This window comes from Nelumbo nucifera, chromosome 8, assembly GCF_055504915.1.
Source record: "Nelumbo nucifera cultivar China Antique chromosome 8, China Antique-T2T, whole genome shotgun sequence".
In the NCBI taxonomy this organism is placed as follows: Eukaryota; Viridiplantae; Streptophyta; class Magnoliopsida; order Proteales; family Nelumbonaceae; genus Nelumbo; species Nelumbo nucifera.
In genome coordinates this window covers 21394090-21415688 of record NC_142656.1, presented here as the reverse complement: position 1 = coordinate 21415688, position 21599 = coordinate 21394090, and the positions used below count along the sequence as shown (strand labels likewise).

General features: G+C 37.0%; 1 protein-coding gene across 4 annotated transcripts in view; it reads left to right on the top strand.

The window, feature by feature from the left end:
- Positions 1-21172, top strand: part of LOC104610729 (formin-like protein 18) — a 99807-nt gene extending 78635 nt beyond the window's left edge. For 2 of the 4 annotated variants that reach the window (XM_088893396.1, XM_010277483.3), the window contains exons 16-18: positions 12690-12756; positions 20361-20798; positions 20888-21172. In XM_088893396.1, coding sequence (XP_088749522.1) covers positions 12690-12756; positions 20361-20545 — 252 coding nt within the window. In that variant the 3' untranslated portion in view covers positions 20546-20798; positions 20888-21172. Of the gene's footprint in view, positions 1-12689; positions 12811-20360; positions 20799-20887 lie in introns of those variants that run through there. The other 2 variants (XM_019199984.2, XM_010277484.3) reach the window with 2 other exon arrangements.
- The last annotated feature ends 427 nt before the right edge of the window (positions 21173-21599 follow it).

Sequence of the window (21599 nt, the reverse complement as noted above, 5' to 3'; positions counted from 1 at the left end):
TCAAGTAGGCAAAACAATATATTAGAGTAGCAACTTACAAGTTAGAAGTTAGAACTTGAAAGAACTGAAAGGGGCAGAGCCCCTATTTTAGATGAACAATATATAGTGAACAAATACTAAAATAAAAGAAGAAAAGTAGGGGGTGGAGCTCCTGTTCTAGACCCAGAAAATTTGGTGAAAAAATATTAAAACAAAAGAAGAAATATGAAGAAGAAAAGAAGGGACGGAGCCCCTGTTTCAGAAACCAATGATGAGAACAAAAAAAAGCTGAAAAAATGGAAGAAATTAAGAACAAAAGAAGGGGGCGGAGCCCCTGTTCTAGACCCAGAAAAGCTGGTGAAAAAAACAAACACTAAAATAAAAGAAGAATATGAAGAATAAAAGAAGGGGCGGGGCCCTTGTTTCAGACACCAATAATGAGAAAAAAAAGCTGAAAACATGCAGGGACTTTAAGAACAAAAGAAGGAGGCGGAGCCCCTGTTTTAGTCCAATAAAATGATTCAAAAATTTTGGAGAAAAGATACAAAAAGGAAGAGGAGAAAATGGGGCGTAACCACTGTTTTAAACCAGGAAATAGAGAACAAAACTGAAGAAGAAAACTGATTAACTCACCTTGACTTTAGACTGTGTTGGAACGATGGAGGCTGTTGTTCTCTCATCTTCCTCATTTCGATACTTTGATTCTATTGTCAATGTGAAACCGTCGAAGATTAACTTTGCTTTTACTTTCCTCAAAACAAAAGCATGATAACATGCAATAGGTTCTATTATAAAAACTAAAACAACAAATAAAATATTTTATATTTTATATTTTTTTTATTTATATAGTATATATTTGCTTCAGCCCACTAAGCATGCACCTAACATAGTTGGCGTTTGTGTGAGGCATTCTTTGAAAACCGCCTAGTCACCTAGGCAACGCCTAGCGCCCTCACGATTACCCCCTCCGGGTTAGCTACTTCTACCATGCGAGCCACCTCCTCCACCTCTGGTTGTGGCTAGGGCAACTTCTATAGTACTAGAGAGCTATTTGTATGTGGGCTAGTAACTCTTTTGACTCTGGAGAAAACTTCTGATAATGTGGGTATATCACTAATATCTAAAATTTGGGCATGCACTACCTCAACCTAGAAAGAAATCTTGCCACATCCAACTGATCTGTCTGTTGTTTTTGCACCTTGAGATCAATTGAAAGGAGCTGATACGAATCCAACTCGTTGTGCAAATTCTTTAAACTGATATAGTATGAAGGCTTGAAATTACCCAACGTATTGGTCCGTATCGGCCAATACGTTGCATTTCATTGAGGATCCGATACACGGAACATACTGAATCTGTATTTTTCATTTATTTTTATTTGTACCAGTCCAATATGGGTCCTTATCATATTGTTTCGGGTCTGTATTGGCTGATACAAATCCAATACAGCCTGATATGCTATATGTATTGGCCGATACAAATTGAATTTAATATTCTTCTCTCTTATTTAATTTTGAGAAGTTTTAAATATCAAATTTAATTGCCCTCTTTCTTCTTCAATTTTAGTAACTTTTCAAATTCAAAATTAATTTATATGGCTCTTGATTAATAACCACAACACTATTAAAGGCAGATTAAATACTACATTTAAGGCAATCTTCAAATTTGAATTTGAATTTGACATGCCACTAAATTTGCCCACTAAAAGCCACAAATAGGGGACAAAGGGATTTGAACCCTAGTGTTTGGCATATTAATATGTATTTTAATTCTTAAATAAACTCTCTTTTAGTGAATAGTTGTCAATAAAAGCTAAAATTCATTATTAAAATATATATACTAATTAATATTAATGTTCATAAAATCGGACAGGGCATTGTCCTGGAAAAAGGAGAGGCTCATTGGTTTGGGGTTCAACGGGGGTTGAAATGTGATGACGTAATATATATAAAATATTATAAATTATATATTAGAAACATATAATTATATTCATCTATAACATCTCTATAACATATATTTTTTATCATAATTTCAATTTTTTATAGGAACATATCTTGAAAAGTTACCCAAAATAAAAAAAAAAAGACCACACCAACTAAATGTTCGAGCAAAAAGTTATGGCCTTTAGAAGCTTGGGTTTATGTGCTAAAAAATTTTTGAAAAAACCAGTCACTTTTCTATAACCGGGACTGGTTCACCGGTTTTCCAGTTTGACTAGTTAACGGTTTTGACCAATTTTTTACCCAATCTGGTTTTGGGGTATAACTTAACTAATCAGGGGCCCAAGTCACTGTTCAACTGGTCCAATCATCTAGTCTGGTCCTGTTTTCTAAATTATGATAAATGTTCATACAAATTATATTGATTCTTTAAAAACTAGGGTATGTGTGTTTATACACAAACATTTTAATTCTTCTATTATTTGTCAACAATTTTCAATTATGTCCTGATATTTCACACTTTGTATAAATCATTGAAGTATGTTTTTTTATGTTTAAATAACTTATTTATAAACAAATAACATATTTGTTGTTATTAATATATTTTTTTAAGACTTATATTAGTTTCTCAGTGTATCAATGTGTGTCTTAATTTTTCATCCGTATCCATGTGTATCTAAAGCGTATCTCGATACGTCTCTTAAAATCGCCTCTCCAATACACCTTGCGTTTCTAATACTTTAAACCTTGCCTAGTATAATTGATAAATTCTAGTCACATTATGCTGTCCAGAATACAGTTGTTTGGCATGTTTACAAATTTCTCTCACAATGTCAAAGAACATCAAGTTGATACTAAAACGAGGTTCCATATTGTTCCAAAGACGTCATGATCTGCGCATTCTCTTGTATCCAGTCATTATACCCTGCAGCCCCTGGGTCTGGCTTATTTTCTTTAATATATTTCAGTTTGCCTCTAGCTGTCAAATTTCAATAGATTTTGCCCATGGTACATAATTTGTACCATTGAGTTTGACTGAAGTCATCTGGAAAGCCATGAAATCTGGTTGTACCATCATACCTTGTTTTGGTTTCACTGCCAGAAGCTTTCATAGATCAAAGACAAGCTATTTCAGCAATTCACTCCGAAGTCTAACATCTTCCAAGGTAAAAAAAAAACACTCAGACAATTCTGTTACTAATCTAGGAACACCAACAACCTAGCCACAACCATTTAAATAGAGAGAAACACCAAGAAAACCCTTATAAAAGTCAACCGACCTCACCACATTAATTGAAACAAAAAATCAGATCACCAGGATGTTTCATCCCACCATTCACAAAAAAAGAATCAACCAATCTGCACTGTTCACACAGTCCCTCTCCGAACTGCCAAATAGAGGGAGTCTAGAACACCATCAAAAACTCAACACATGATGCAACTTGAGTCATGGAAGCCTCCTATCCCTCTAGGCGATCAGTCCCTTTTGGTTCTTTCTCTTCCTTTCACTTTTTATTAACAGAAATCTTCAGCTGAACCTGTTTGAATCCTTCACAGATCCAGTTGAGCAGGTCGATTAACCAGTCTTTGATATCATGTGATCAAACCTGTAGTTTGTAAAATAAACAAATAGAAGTCCTGGTATAAATCCAGGATACAGAGGTAGAGTAGAGAGGAACATAGAGAAGAAGAATATGAAGAGAAGGGCTCAAGACAGTATGAATCGAGAGACCCAACTTCTGCCCACTTATAACTTATATTCATAAAAATAAAATTACACAATTACCCCTGATTATGTGACTTAAGAACAGAGACAATAATAACCATAAATAAAGGAAGGAAAAGACTAAAATGACTGTGCACAAACACTATAATTCAACAAAGGCTTCTATTAATGAGTTCAATTTGGTCATCCGTCTGAGGGTGGTAACTGATAGAGGCATTGAGTGCCGAACCCTGAAGCTTGAAGTATTTGTACCAAAAATTGCTTAAGAATGTAGGCTCATGATCTGATAGAATAGCCTTAGGTGTGCCATTGAGGCATGTGATCTCTCTTGTGAATATAGCTCCCACCACGGCTGCAGTGTATGGGTGAGCCAACAGAATAAAATGAACATACTTGAGATAAATGGTCAACAACTACTAGGATGATAGACAAGCCTTTTGATTTTGGTAGGCCCACAATGTAGTCATGGGAAGCTTCATCCCATACTAATTCTGGTATCTTTAGAGGCTGCAAGAGCCCAGATGGAGATTGGGCTTCATGTTTCTAGCGTTGACAAACTGGGCATGAGGCCAGATACTAATGTCAGGTCTTGGGCCCATTTGGTGTGAATCAGCTGAATACTAGTCCTCTTGGGCTTCTTTCTTGGGAATATCCAATTATGGATAGTGGAATTGTGCAACTGATAAGAAAGAGAATTCATGCATACAGGATAGTGCATCAGCTGCTTTATTGAAAGTCACAAATCTATATTTGATCACAAAATCAATTCTCATTCATATGTGGACTTGCAAAGTTCCTGTCCACTAAGTGCCTTGCTAAAGAAGGTAATTGGCTGATTATCTTGCATAAGAACAGAATAAGAACAGATCCTAAGCCACCACCTGAACTCAATGTTTTTAACCCACCGTTGACTTGGCCGGTAGAACTGTTTGAACTGTCAACTGGCCAGGATTCCAGGTCCAATTCAGTCAAGACCCGCCAAACGGTCAAAAAATGTTGACTTGGTCAAGAATTGTTCAACCCGGCTGGTTCGATTGTTGACCTATTTGACCCGGTGACTGGGTCACAGGTTGCATACTTGATGCATACAAACTTTTGGAGGCCATAACTTTGCACTCCAATGTCTAATTGGGGTTATGTTTTTTTTTTTTTTTGATTTTTGGTAACTTTTCAAGATTTATGCGTCCCAAGGTGTCGTAGGTGCCTTGCCCCGCTATTTTTGTGAAAAAACCTTTTTTTGGCCTCAAATTGCAATTTTTAATATTTTTATAAATAAAAAAATGAAAAAATGAATTAAAAAATATAAATTAATAACTGAACCGTTCGATCCGATCGGTCGGACTGGTGACCTGTGACCTGGAGGCAAAAACAGTTCGGCCTCCGGGTCGGTTTTAAAAACATTGCCTGAATCATCCCACTCTAGTATAAAAGTCTTATTGAAATCATGTATAGTAAGTGTAGGGGGCTGGAGAGAGCTTGTTTTAATTAATCAAATGTGGATTGGGCTGCCTCAGTCCGTACAAATGAATCCTTGCACAAAAGCTGGGTTAGTGGGCCTGCCATCTTCCTGTATCCCCTTATGAACCGTCTATAGTACCATGAGAGGCCCAAAACTCCTTTAGTAGCAGCCCCTTTTTTGGGTCGGTTGAGACTGTATGCCATTACTCACCACATGAACCAAGTAATGAATGTGTGTTTTTTTTTTCAAAACCACATTTAGATTCTTTGGAAAATAATTGGTGATGGTGCAATGTGGCGCCTGGAACAATGGGAATCTTGTGAGAGTTTGGGTATCTATAAGGCCATACATTAGCAGATGGGGCTCCTGGAACAATGGGGATTTTGTGATTACTCTGCCTGCTAGGTGGTAGGCTTTAAACACATCCTAGTTTGTTGCAGTCACACACACTACGAATACCTTGTCCAGACATCATTTTTTAAACCTTGCAGTCACACACATCTGTTCTTGGCTGGATACCTCCTTTCTTTTTGATTAATAGTGGTCATGCCTCTCCTTATCTGAGCCACTACTGTAGCAAGTGTTTCTTTGATATCCTAAAGTTCACCAGTGACCTTGTTCTTGTGCAGGTCAAGGATTAAAGTATCAGTTTCGGGTATCGTATCGGACAACTTCGATATGGATACGTTTTGGAAACGCATGGATACAGATGAAAAAGATAGATACACATGGATATGCTAGGGAAATAAATACGAATTTCATTAATATATTAATAACACTAAATTTAAGATCAAAATGATCACAAAATAGTATATAAATACATTAAAAATGTAATTATTAAGGATATACGAAGAAATATATTATGATTAATGAACCGGGATGCAAAATTTTATTTATAGTGCATCATTCAAGAGTCCAAGATGCTAAACATATGCACCTATTATATTTTAATTATTATATCAATTATTTTTTATTTTACTATTTTAATTTTTTAGCATTAAGAAAAAGTCAACTAAATATTAAATTTTCAAATGCAAATTAGAATGTCAATTAATAATTTATAAAAATATAATCTTAATTTAAAGTATATCATATACAAATTCATAGTTTTTAATTACTAAAATAATTATTCCATTATTAATATTTTTATTTATATAAATTTTATGAAATAAAAAAATCATTTTTTGAAATAAAGGTAGATTAGTGGATTTGATATATTCAATTTAATATTATATTCTTCAATGTTTTGTATGTTATATTTTATTTTTTTTGTAAATAATAAATATTGTTATTACTTATTAATGCAAATTAAAATATTAGTTAATAACTAATAAAAGTATAAAATTTTAAGATTTATATCATGTGCAAATTTATAAATTTTAAGTATTAAAATAATTATTCTGTTATTAATATTCTCTTTGTATGAATTTCGTGATATAAAAAATCATTTTTTTATATGAATGTGGATTTGATACATTATTTATTCTACTAGTTTATAAAATACTATTTTTAAATATTATTTTTTTAATTCTTAGTTGGCATTGTTAAATATAAATGTGTTTTTTGTTTAAATTGCATGTGAACAGAAAAAGTTAGTAAATTTTATTTTGTTTTACTTTATATCACAAAATGTAGTGTGGCTTGCTGGTTTGTATACGTTGCGAATTGTAAATGCGCATGAGGTGACCCGAGTTTGAATCTTCTCATTCGCAGTTTTTTATAAAGAAGATTACTGAATGGGCATAGCATGTATTGGTGCGTATCAGCCCCATATCGGTGCGTATCAGTCGATGCAATGCGATACTGGTCAATATGCATCCATATCTGTTCGATACGAACGATTGACAGGATACACTTGTATTCGTAGTGTGTCCCATTTCGTTACTAACCGATACCAATACGATACGCCCCGTATCAGACGTATCGTATTGATATTTAAATCCTTGGTGCAGACTAGCCTCCACATGGAGAGAGAGCTTCTAACAATTGTAACAACTCAAGGGTTTGATACCAACTGTTGGCATGGTGATGGGATCTAGGGTTGGATCATGTGCTTGGCATGGTGATGGGATCTAGGGTTTGATACCAACTGTTAAGTTCCTGCTCAACACAGAAAAATAGGGAGAGAGAGCTTCTAACAATTGTAACAACTCAAGAATCAATCAAGATTTGACTTGCATTAGTTGGTTCAGTTTGTTGTACAACTGGCTTAATCCCACATGTTTTCTTTCTTGAGTAGACTTTCTGAATAATAGGCTTGCTTTGTTTTTGGTTTCTAACAGAGATGGGTCAACATCCATAATCTCATGAGACCTCATCTTCTTCACAATTAGAGATTTTATTATCTTCCTCGCTCATAACCATTGATAGTGATTTCTATGAATAGATCGATTAGCCCTAGATTAGTTTTAGGTGAGAAGAAGAAAAGGTTTGGTCTAGAAAAGAAAATGTTACTCTCTCCTAGCCGACCCACTTGTATTTATTTTGCATATAAGTTGAATTACAAAAGACTGTATTGTCCCTCATTAAGTATGGGACACATAACTTAAACAAAACAGACTATTCACTCTCAACTAGATAGACAAATGACCCAAATACCCTTGTACTGTCAACTTTAACACTCCCCTTCAAGCTGGAGAATATATATTATATAGTCCCAGCTTGTCACATATGTAATCTACTCTACCCCGAGATATCCCTTTTGTAAAAAGATATGCCCACTAATTTCCTAAACTGACATGAGCTGTGGTTGTCACTCCATTGATCACTTTTTCTCTTACAAAGTGGTAGTTAACTTCAACATGCTTTGTTCTCTCATGGAAGATAGGACTAGAAGAAATGTGGACATTAGCTTGATTATCACAATATAACATCATGGGTTTGTCAATAGAGAATCCCATTTCTTGTAACAAATTCTTCAGCCAAACTAGTCCACATGTAGTATGAGCCATAGCCTTGTACTCAACTTTTGCATTGCTCCTTGCCACTATCGTTTGTTTCTTGCTCTTCCAAGTTACCGGATTGCCACCAAGGATGGTACAATAACCCTTAGTTGACCTTATGTCTGACACAAATCTGGCCCAATCAACATTTGTATATCCTTCCACCTCAATACTTCCTCCACTTTTGTATAATAGGCCACAGCCTAGTGCACCCTTCAGATACCTAACTATCCTTAGAATCGCTTCCCAATGTGGAACCCGAGGATGTTGCATAAACTGACTCACCATACTTATAGCAAGTGATATATTTGGTCATCTGATAGTCAAATAATTCAATTTTCCCACCAACCTCCTGTACCTTATAGGATCATCAAACTCTTCACCAACATCAATACTCAACTTAGTATTCGGTTCCATAGGTGTTTTGGCTGGTTTGGCACCTAACAACCCTGTTTCTTCAAGTAGGTCAAGGGCATATTTCCTTTGACACAAGTTAATTCCATGCCTCGACCTTGCAACTTTTATTCCCAAGAAGTATTTCAACTTACCAAGATCCTTCATGTGGAAGTGATCCTGTAGGAAGTTTTTCAATCTATCAATCCCATTGCTGTCACTGCTAGTTATGACAATATCATCCACATACACCACTAGTAAGATTTTCCCATCTTTTGAGTCACGGCTGAATATAGAATGATCTACTTGACACTATTTCATCCTAAAGTTCTTCACTACTTCACTGAATCTACCAAACAACGCACGTGGAGATTGTTTCCGCCCATAGATTGCCTTTTTAAGTCTATAGACTTTACCATCCTCTCCCTGAACAACAAACCCTGGTGGTTACTCCATATATACTTCCTTAATCAAATCACCATGCAAGAAGGCATTCTTGATGTCAAGTTACAAGAGAGGCCAATCATACATTGCTAGTAATGAAATTAATACCCGAATAGAGCCAATTTTAGCCACAGGAGAGAATGTCTTTGCATATTCAACACCATATAACTGAGAATAGCCCTTGGCCACTAACCTGGCCTTTAGTCGTTTCACACTGCCATCTGGAACTATGTAGACCCACTTACACCCAACAACATGTTTATCGGGAGGGAAAGTAGTAAGTTCCCACATGTGATTGTATTGTAAAGCAGACAATTCCTCTTCCATTTCTTGTCACCACTCTAGAGAGGTAAGGGCTTCCTGGACAGACTTGGGAGTGGAAACAGAGGAAAGCAAAGATATAAATTGGCGATGGGAAGCAGAAAAGTGAGCAACTATGTTTGCCTTTCCGCAAAGCAATAGGAAGATCAAGGTTAGAAGGATGAGGTGTAGACACAGTAGTAACCTGCATTGGAGAAGGTGGGGATGGAACCAGAACCATAAGAAGGGGATCCACAACGGGAACAAGAACCACGGGAAGGGGGTCCTCAACTGGAACAGGAAGTGAAACCACAAGAGCAGGAGAAGGAATCTCAGTAATCAAGAAAAATGGAACCGACTCAAAGAAAGTGACATCCAAACACACAAAGGACCGATGAGAGCTAGGGTTATAACACTTATACCCTTTTTGGGTCTTGGAATATCCAAGGAAGATGCATTTGGTAGGAGTAAGGGGGAAAGGAGAAAGAGTAGGGAACAAGACTGAGAAAGGTGACTAACTTCCAAAGATGGACATGGGCATCCGATTGATGAGGAAACATGATGTCAGGACAACATCACTCCAAAAATGCTTTGGAACACTCATATCAAGCATAATGGACCGAGCAATTTCAAGTAAGTGTCAATTTTTCCGTTTAACCACTCCTTTCTGTTGTGGGGTATAAGAGCAAGAAGTTTGATGAGTTATTCCATGATGCTCTAGGTATTCCTGAAATGGTGTTGAAAAATAGAGAACAATTCACTTCGATCTTTCATAAGGTAGAGCCATGTCATCCTTGAAAAGTCATCAACAAAAATTTCAAAATACTTATAACTATTGCATGACACCACTTTATTTGGATCCCAAACATCTGAATGAAGTAAAGAAAAAGGACTCAAGACACGACTATCAACTCTTAAATTAAAAGAGACTCTATGGTGTTTCCCAAGCTGACACGACTCACAATCCAACAATGGAAGATGACACAAGGACGGAACCAGCAACTTTAGAGCCTTGAGAAATGGATGACCAAGTCTGTAGTGCCATTGAAGAGGAGTAAGAGATGACTGAAAGGCTACCGGCGGACCACCACCATCAAGGTAATACAATCCACCTACCTCATGCCCTCCACCAATCTTCATCCCCATCTTGAGATTTTGAAACACACAAGAAGAGGGATAAAAGGTTATAGAACAATTAAGTGACTTGGTTAATCTACTAACAGACATAAGGTTAAAAGGGAATTTGGGTACATTGTTAGGATAAAGATAAGGTGGTGAGATCAAAATCACCAACACCACAGATGGGAGTGGTAGAACCATTAGCAATGGTAACTATTTGGGATGTAGAAAACTGTGGAAGTGAAGAAAAGACATTTGGAGTCCTAGACATATGACTCAAGGCTTCGGAGTCAATGATCCAGTGTGAGGGTTTGGAAGCCAAGCAAGGCATACCTAAATGGGCAAGAGTAGTTGTAGTTTGCTGAGAGGATATCTAAAGGAACTTCTCATATACCTCATGTGGTACACTCACCATTTCCTTCCCAAAAACACCAATAGATGTGAAGGGAGTCTGCTCATTGGTTTCCACTAATAGTACCATTGCCACTAGTCACAACATGATTAGCCCAATTTTTGGGTGGACCATGTAAATCATAACAGTAATTAATAGTATGTCTTTCTAATCCACCACAGTATGTGCACTTCTTGGGTCCAGTACTTCTTCCTCAACCGTGGCCATCGGTACTGTTAAACATAGGGCCACCCCGGTTCCCTGGAAATCCACGACCACCGCCACCACCTCTATTTCTACAACCTCCACCTCTTGTCACCACAAAACCAGATCTGTCCGAGAGGGAGGAGGACTCTATAGGATCAATAGAAATCTTCCGAAGATGGGCAAACACTTACTCAAGAGAAGGGAGAGCAGAACCACCCAATATTTGTGCTCAAACAAGTTCATATTCAGCTTTTAAACCCACTGGAAACCTTGTCACATCAAGTTGCTCTCGTTGTTGTTGCTGAACTTGAACATCTGGAGTCAAAGGATGATACACATTAAGCTTATTAAGAAGGTTCCTCATGCTTGCATGATATTCTTCTCTTCTTTGATTACCTTGCTTCAAGTTAAAGTACTCTTGGTAAAGTTGATATACTCTAGTGGTATAATCTTGGCCAGAATAGAATTTCTTCACATGGTCCCAGATTTCCTTAGTAGTATCAAGGAACATAAAATTTACACTAATTTTAAGTTCCATGCTATTCCACAGCCAGGTCATAATCTGAGCATCCTCCTTTTCCCAATCACTAAACCCTAAAGAATCAGAAGAAGGTTTCTCCTCTCTCATATGTGTCACCTTTTTCTTGGCTCTCAAAAACCATTTCTACAGATTTATCCAATGGCACATAGTTCTCACCATTTAATTTGATGGAGGTCATCTAAACATTTAGGTAATTAGGGGGAACCATAACACTAGATTTGTGTTTACTACTTTCTCCCATGTCTGATTTTTTTTCCTTCACTCACTTGTATACCAATTACCTCACCACAAAACCCTAACTCACTTTGTTATCCCCCACTTTCAACACCACCGACCTCTTCAAATGCACATCACACACTTAACACTAGAGCTGTAATCAATCAGCCATTAAATCGAACACCTGTACTGCACACTATAGAACTAACCTGTACTTGATTGAACACTTCACCACCCAAACCTGCTCTCTTCGTACCATCGAATAGAGAGCTTCTTAACAAACACCACAAACAGCCTCCGCACCACAAACTAGAGGCAAGAAGGCCTCCTAAAGAGAAAAATGATCACTCCTTTGCAGCCTTTCACTTAATCTCCAAGGTATTCTTGAGAAATCTGTGAAACCCTAGAGAAAACGGCGATAAAAAAAATTGGGCAAATTCGAAAGAAAACGAGCAGATCTGAACTTGTTATATTTGCTTTGATACCATGTGAATAGATCAATTAGCCTTGGATTAGTTCTAGGTGAGAGAAAGAGAAGAAAGGGTTCAGTCTAGAGAAGAAAAAGTTACTCTCTCCTAGCCGACCCACATGTATTTATATTGCATATAAGTTGAATTACAAAAGACTGTATTGTCCCTCATTAAGTATGGGACACAAACATAACAGACTATTCACTCTCAACTAGATAGACAAATGACCAAAATACCCTTGTACTGTCGACTTTAACAATTTCAATTGTCACAGCAATCATAGTTAAGTCATTTTGTTTATGATATATACTACTAAAGTTATTTCTACTTCATTTTATTAATATTATATAATGTTCTAACTATTTTTAGTTTACATTATTAATGATATATAATATTTGAATACAATCCAAGTATAATATGAATTGATGGATGAGAGTTAATTTGAATCTGAAATATTTGCATCCCTAGCAATGCATTTTTTTAGTTGAAGTTATTTTTTTTTCTTGATTAGTCATTTGTTAGTTGAAAATTTTCATTAGATGATATGTTTGCAATTGAACAGGGTAGAAATGCAGATGCATTAGCTGTTTATTTTGGAGAAGATCCAACTAAATGCCCATTTGAGCAAGGTATGACAGAGAGAGAGAGAGAGAGAAAGGAATAGTAGGCATCTTTTCATGCAGGTCCATCTCTATATTTCCAATCACCTAGGCTTGTAATATTCTAGAATCTAAAATGCCTTTTCTTGATATGGAGTTATCAAAGTCTATGCTAATTTCTTAGATTGTTTTCTTATCGTTTATCCTATTGTCCTCCAAGCATTTTCAGTTCTTTGATTAATCATAATGAAAAGAAAACAAAAAAATATTGGTTCTTTAGTTATCTTTTTTCTATTGAATGATAACTTGGAGATATTAAAAAATAAAGAAAGAGAAATTGTGGTGGATCATTTTCCAGTCACTAGAGGAATTAAACAAGGGCACCCTTTCTATCCTTTCCTCTTCACATTAATTGTTGAAGTTTTGGGAAATTAACTGCTGGGGCAGATTCTAGAAACCTAGTGAGGGGTGGAGAGTTGGAAGGATAGTGTTCCAATCACTCATTTATAGTTTGCAAATGATACTATTGTTTTGTGAAGTAGAAAATGTTTGGTAGGTTAGGATTTTGAAGTTGGTAGCTCAATTATTTGAGTAAATATCGAATCTAAAAGTCAATTTTGATAAGAGCTGCGTGGTTAGGGTTAATATGGATGAGGGGGGGTGGCAGATAGGGTAGATACTTTGGGATATGGGGTCTCTCATTGGCCATTAACTAATTTGCTTGTTTATTTCCTATACATTTTTAAATACCAGAAGGGGTGAGTAGAAGTTTGGAAAAGTTGATGAGCAAGTTTCTGTGGGAAACAGGGGAGGAAAAAAGAGAACATAGAGTCAATTGTGAGGTGGTTAATAGATGTAAAAATGTTGGTGGAGTAGGCATAGGAAGTATTCAAAAAAGAAGTAGGAACATGGTTATGGAGATTGACAATTGATAAGGACAAATTGTAGGCCATGGTGATTCTAAGTATTTATGGGCAAGCAGCTAATGGCTGGGATGTGGGAGTGTTGGCTAGGGCACAAGAGCTTCTACTTGGAAATCTATTCATGCCATCCTACCATCATCCTTGGCTTTTATCAAGCATGACTTATTTCTAGAAACCTTGTAAAATTTTGGAGCATGTTTGGGTGGGGGGTTCATCATTGAAAGAACAATATCCTTGTATTTCCCTGTCAAGGTTTAAAAATGAGCATGTATCCACTTTTCTGGTTCCTTCTGACTCAAGTTTTGAGTTTGAATGGAATATGGGTTTTAGAAGGGGTCTCAGAGACTTTGAATTAAACAATATTTCAGCCTTGATTCCCTTACTAGAAGGGGTGCTGTTAGATCCTTCAGGAGGGTTGGGAGGGGGGGGGGGGGGCGGGGGGAAGCATAACTGGATTTGACTTCATCTTCCTCTAGTGCCTTTTCTTGTGGCTCATTTTTCAAAGCTCTGGTTCAATCCTCTGATGGCCTTCGGCCCCTTTCCAAAGAAAACGACCTAATTGGTTCTTATCCCCTAATTGGTGCATCTTTTGTAAGGCTAAATTGTGAGACTTGTTATCACTTATTAATCCCCCTCCCCCGGCCAAATATACAAAGCTTGTTTGCTTCGTTCCCTGTTAAGTGGTCAAGGAAGAGGGGTAAAATATTATGGAGATGTACAAGAGTTGCAATTTGCTAGACAATTTGGGAAGAAAGGAACCAAAGGATTGTTTTGGAAAGGAAAGAAGTAGAGATGTCATCATTTAAACCGTTCCCATTAGAGTGGTTCATTAGGTGAAGAAGAGATATCTCTGCAGATGTTTTGTTTGGGAATTGAAAGAAAGTGGCAAATTCAGCTCCTCTCAAAATTGTGAGTAGTCCCCTTTGGTCTCCACCAAATGGTGGTTTTACTAAGTTGAATTCTGATGGAACTAGTGAAGGTAACCTGGGTCCATCAGGTATTGGAGGAATTTTCAGAGATGAGGAAGGGAAAGTTATTGCTTTATTTTTAGGTTCTTTTGATCTTGGCAGTAATGGAAGGGATAGAAAGAGCAAAGGAAATGAATAAACTGATTGTTGAAGATGACTCAAAGCTGATCATAGTGGATGACCCAGGACATGGAGATAAAACTGCAGTGAGTAAAGAGAAGTGCTGATTTCTTTTTGACAAACTCAATGTTTAGGAAACCAGATCGGATTGGTTGGTCGCTACTGTTAGAGTCGGCTGTAGAAGGGTAGTATTGGATTTTCACATTAAGTTATATGTTAATTGTACTGATGAGTAGATTTTAAGTTAGCTGATGTGGTTCTCACTTAAGTGAGGGTATAAGAGTAATTCTGGTTTGTTTAGAAAAGTATAAACAAAGGCTGTCCGACTAGAGAAGAGTAATTCTTATTCTTATTCTTATTCTTATTCTTATTCTTATTCTTATTATTCTTATTATTATTATTATTATTACTATTATTATTATTATTATTATTATTATTGTGCAAAAATCTCGTTACACTTGGATTTATCTCATGAGATCTTGGGATGAAGTACCGACTATTGTGCAAAATTTCATGAACTTATTCTTATCCAATTTAACACCCGGATCAAAATATTCCATTCTAATAATGCTAACGAGTATTTGAGAAGAACCTCCCATCCTATCTTGAAACTTTTGGGGTTATTTATCAAAGTTCTTGTTCCTACACTCCAAAACAGAATTGAGTGGTGGAAAGGAAGAACTGCCATGTGGTTGAGGTTGCCAGATCCCTCCTTTTTTCATTCCATGTTCATATTAAATTTTAGGGAGATGTTGTCCTTACTGCTACCTTTTTGATTAACCGTATACCTTCCCGAGTTCTTGGCTTCAAAACCCCCTTTAGCCTTCTCTTTCCAGATGAGGATCTCTTCTCTCTTCCTCTCTGTGTTTTTGGGTGCACTTACTATGTACATGCTCACAGCTATCAAAGGCACAAATTTGAACCTAAGGCTCATAAGTGTGTTTTTCTAGGGTATGCCTCCATACAGAAGAGATATTGCTGTTTTGATCCAATCAATGGCACCCGCTTTGTCTCTCGGGATGTCAAATTTGCTGAGTCTGCTCTTTTCTTTAGTATTCCTCTTGATGGGGAGCAATCTGAGGAACCCTTCGCTATGTCTCCAGCAGTTCTTCTTCCTGTTCCTTTTGAGTCATCTGATGAGTTGTCCGCTTCTCCCATTATGACTACCTCAAGTATTCCTGCTCCTCCTCATCCTCCTACAATTCCCTCACATCCTGTTCTCCAAAGGTGAGACATAGATTCAAGCATGGGCAAGTTGTTTCCGCTCCTGCTGAAGAGCCTCTTGCTCCTCCCATCATTACTAAGGTAACAAATCAGCCTTCCTCTAACCCATCTACTTCTTTCCTAGACCTTGACCTTTCTATTGCTCTTCGCTAAGGCAAGTGGAAATATACAACCCATTGTATCTCTAAACACTTGTCTTATAGCCTTTTATCCTCTACCTATTACTCTTTTCTTGCTTTTGTTTCTTCCCATGTGATACCCAAATTTGTACCAGAAGCCTTTTCTAAACCTGAATAGAGAGATGCTATTATGGCTGAACTGGATGCTTTGCATAGGAACCATACCTGGGATATTGTGGATTTGCCAGAAGGGAAGGAACTAGTGGGTTGTAAATGGGTATTTATCATTAATTATCATTCTGATGGCTCTATTGAGAGGTTTAAAGCCAGATTGGTTGCTAAAGGCTACACTTTGATGTATGGTATTGACTATCTTGAGACTTTTGTTCCTGTGGCCAAGATGACCTCAGTTCTGGTTTTTTTATCCAGCTGCTACTTTTGATTGGCCTTTCCACCAGTTTGATGTTAAAAATGCCTTCTTGAATGGAGATCTACATGAAGAGGTCTATATGTCTTTGCCGCCGAGCGTGTATGGAACGGAAATGCAAGGGGAGGTGTGTAAAGTGCATAAGTCCATTTATGGTCTCAAACAGTCCCCTCGGGCCTAGTTTGAGAGATTTAGGGCTGCTCTCGTCTCATTTGGTTACACACAAACTCAATCTAACCATACCTTATTCTTGAAAAGAAGTAACTCTTTAGTGACTTTTCTGATTGTTTATGTTGATGACATTGTGGTCGCGGGTAATGACACCCAGGAGGTTAGTAAAAAAAAGTTTTTAACTCTGAATTTGTGATCAAGGATTTAGGAGATCTTAGGTATTTCTTGGGAATTGAAGTTGCTAAATCTAATGATGGTATCTTCATTTTTCAGTACAAGTATCTCCTTAACTTCCTTGCAGAGACTGGTAAAGTTGGTGCTAAACTGGCCTCCACCGCTACCAATCCCAATCATAAGCTTTCTGCTACAAATGTGAATTTTCATCTGATAAGGGAGTGTTTCAAAGACTGCTTGGGAAGTTGTTATATCTCCGCATGACTCGGCCGGATATTTCCTATGTAGTGAGTGTTATTAGTCAATTTATGCATTCTCCCAAAGATACACATTTAGTTGCTACAGAAGGAGTTTTGTGTTACTTGAAAGGTACTCTAGGGAAAGGTATTCTATTTTCCAAACATGGACACATGTAGTTGGAGGCATACACTGATGCTGATTGGGTTGGACGTATTGATGAGGTCTACCTTGGGATATTGTGCTTTGGTGGCAGGGAACATTGTTCATGGAGTAAGAAATAGTTTGTAGTTGCCAAATCCTCTGCTGAAGCAGAATATGGTGTGTCAAAATTATTGTGGCTGTGATCACTTTTAGAAGAATTGGGAGTTGACTATGAAAAGCCAATGATGCTCTACTTTGACAACCAGGCAGCTATCGATATTGCACATAATCCTGTTCAACATGACAGAACTAGGCTGCATAAAGTGTATAAAGTGTAATGGAGGCATATATCTCAAGTCTCTATACAGTTCTAGGCTGTAAATCCAGGTGTTTTCTTGGCACCTCTCTTGGAAGTGCACTTCCTAGAATATGTCTCCAATGCTTTTTAAGCACTGGTCTTAGGTTCCTTTACCATCCCATTAATATAACCAATTTTCCCTCATGTTGTAAGATAAAGTTTTATACCCTTAGACCACTCCAAATAATTCAATCCATTCAGGGGGGTGATAGGCATAGGGAGAAGAAATTCATGTTGTAAGCCACCTTACAAAATATGTTCACTTAACTTGAAGGAATATAATACAATACTATACTTGAAGGAATATTGATAGGTTACTGCCTATCAGAGAGCAATCTTCAAGGGAGAGCTAACCTCCTAAAAATGGTGGGGTGGGGAAAAGAAAGGAAGGGTGAAAGTTTGGGTCTAACTTCTCTGCCTTCTGCTTGGGTTAGGTATTTATAACATCATCTCTTTCTTCTGAATATTCTGTTATATGGATTCATACATTTTAATCTTTCTAACTGTCTTAGACGTGTGGCTGCTGACATGGCTTCCTACCATAAACGTAAGCAATGTGTTTGCAAGTGGATTGAGTTGAGACACCCTCTGATATGGGCCTATGTTTCCCATCCCCTTTAAGATGGACCTTGCGCTCAATGTCAAAAGTTGGGTAATCAAGCCGAAGTTTGGGGAGGTCTTCCCAGGTAACATCATTTGTAGATAAACCAATCATTCTACTAGAGCCTCAATGATGACCTTCCATTCTTGATGGTCCCAGTGGAAATCCATAATATGCTTGGGCTCAACTATCAGCTTGCCCTCAACATTTGTATCTGACAAAGAAGTACCTGCTACTTTGGTTCCTTGCACACACTTCTTCAATATAGCAACATGGAAAATGGAATGCACTTTAGAGTTTGCCAAAAGTTCAAGTTTATGGGTGATTGGGCCAATCCAAGCTAGAATAAGAAAAGGCTCATAGTATCTAGGGGATAGTTTGTGGTATGGACAAGCAGCTAGTGAGGATTGTCTATAGGGTTGTAGTCTGATGTAGACCCAGTCATCCACTTGAAATTCAACATGCCTCCATTCGCAATCATGAGTGATTTTCATGATTTGTTGGGCCAGTTGCAAATTATTCTTTGGTTCTCTTGTAAAACTGGATCCATCTCAGTAAATGTTCCTCAGGTGAAGCAACAGCCATAGATCCCAATTCATAAGGGAGAATGGATGGTGTTTCACAACCATAGAGTGGTTGAAATGAAACTATTTCAGTTACAATTTGAAAGGTGTTGTTGTACATAGTTTGGCCCAAGGTAACCACTTCATCCATTGTTGGGCCAATCACTAGCAAAACAGATTGGGGTGGTAGTTAAGGGCCAAGTGGATCAAAGCAGACTAGTGAGGGATAGTTGGCATATTTTGTACGTAATTAATCCATTTTATCATCTGATAGAAGTAAATTACCAATAAAAAAAAACCTTCTTGTTGGTAAAATGACAATCAACTTCAATAGGCTTAGTATTATCTGCTAAATGGGATTGTAGGCAATGTTAATTGCTGCTTGTTTGTCAAAGTACAGATCAAGGGTGTTTCAAAGTTGACTTTTAACCAACTACTCAGACATTTCATGTTCCAGGAGCTTTGAACTTTGGTGGATGGATTAGCTAAACAAGGAGTGGATAGACATCATGTGTTTTGGGCTCAATGTTAATTGGGTGGTGGGACTCTGTTGTATTGGGTGTTATTTCTAACTTGTTCTACTATTCTCCTTTTAAGTTATAAATTTGTCTAAGTTTCTGATAAAAAACTTTGGTTCAACACTTGATCTAGGTACAACATACTACTTTTTGCTTCTCCACGACCCTAAATTACCTCCTACAAAGGTGTAGTAGCTTGAAATTGAACGTATATCATCAATAGCAGCAGCCCAATCTGCGTCTTATATGCTTTGACACTGAGGTGATCATGATTGGCACATAAAACTCCATTATCAGGAATAACCTTAAGTATAATAAGAAATATCTTTAGAGTCAAGATGAAGAACGCATGGTTGATGCACGTATTGACTAACCATGTTGACAACATATGATATTGTCAGCATGATCATACATCAACATTACAAGCCTCCCAACAAGGCGCTAAAACATTTCACTTTAAGAAGTTCCCCTTGATTAGCATTTTTTGAATTGATCAGTGTATCCACAAATTTTGCACCTAACCTTCCTATGTCCTTCAGCAGATCCATACATATTTTAAGAAATAAAGATGCCTTTCATGGATTGTATCACTTGAATACCCAAATTCTATATTGAGGGGGTGGGAGTGGTCTACATTGTCAAGATTTCTATTTTCTCCTGAAAGACACATAATAGTTAGAGCTTAGAAGGACTTGAAAGGAGAGTTAAAAAAAAAATTGAATTTTGATGGCATCTTGCTTGGCAATCCAGGACAATTAAGGAGTGGAGGATGTATTTAGGGACCACAAAGGAAGAATTTAAATGAGTTGTAGTGCCAATGGTAATTGAGAACTTTGATGAGCTATCTAGGCAAAATTTTGAAGATTTACCGTCATAAGCATATTGCAACAAAACAAATGCAGAAAATGCATTGGGTATTTACCGTCACTTGTTAAATTTATATTTATTTGTTGACTTAGTTTATGTAGTTTGACATTTTTTATGCCGAATCAAATTTGCTTATTAATTTAAATACATTATTTTGAGAATATTTACACCTATGCTTCCTTTGCACATGTATTTCCTTCACATCACGTGTCTATTTCAGTTGTTGCTACACTACTCAACTTTGTGAGAATGTTTGAGCGGGCCCATGAAGAAAACATCAAGCAGAGTGAGCTTGAAAAGAAGAAAGCATTGAAGGAAGCGGAAAATGAGAAAACCAAGAATGCTGCTCAAAGAAATTCTGAACAATTATCACAGGCTCGCATCAACCATGGCAGTGTAAAATGACTTAATGTTGTGGACATTATATTTTGTTGGTAAACAAGAGCAACTTCCCCTTCTCAAGGGATATAGAAATATGTGGTTGGTCCATCATAGTTTAAGAACCAAGAGCCAAAATGACAAATTTGAAACGCCAGCACAGAAGGTTTTGTTGATGAAGAAATGTGTGTACGATAATTTAAACTGAAAGGGGACAAGGATGGTGAAACAATTTTGATCAGCTGCAAACTGAAAAGAAGGGGGCACTTGTATCTAAGAGGTATCTTCTGACCTATTCCCCCACCCTAATTTTCATCGTCTTACTCTTCTATGTCATTATCTAAATCTGGATTTTGTTTTATTTGGCAGAGACAGGGAATAGGCAATATACTAGAATTTTGGCAGGCAACTTGTAAAATATTCACATTCCGTTCGTTGTAAATATGTCTCAAAAGTTTTAGAATAGTAGTTTGTTTTTCTTTTCTTTGCCTTTGTTCTTTTATATTGTTATCTATATTCTTTTTTTTTTTTACTTCCAATATTTTTTTGCATATTTTTGAAATTGTTAAAATGTAAATGTTGATATTCTTCCAGTGCAAATGGTTAGAACAACCTTCTTTCTTTTCTGAATACAATTATTTGTTTTGATCAAAATTTGGATTAATGATGATGGAATATCTTCATTGGTTACTGCATTGCGATTATCCACAGCTAAACTCAGAGATGCTGTTCCTAATCATAATATTTATTTTTTTCTTTTCATTACTTTTTAAGGTTTTGAATTTACAATATTATGAAGTGATGGATGTCTAGGTAGGGGTGATCATGGGCTGAGCTGGCCTGGGCCTGTGTATATGTATATGAAATATCATATATAGTCTGTATTATATAAGTCATTTTATATATAAACATAAATGTGTAGACTGGGTCCGAAGTGTTGGGCTCAGGCCTGCTCCAGGCTCGGGCTGGAAAAGAACACAACACCTAGGCCCAAGCCCAGAATTTCTGTGCTGCACTGAAAATGATCACCCCTTTCAAATCCAATCCAACGAATCGTATGTATTTGATTTAGGAGTTATTA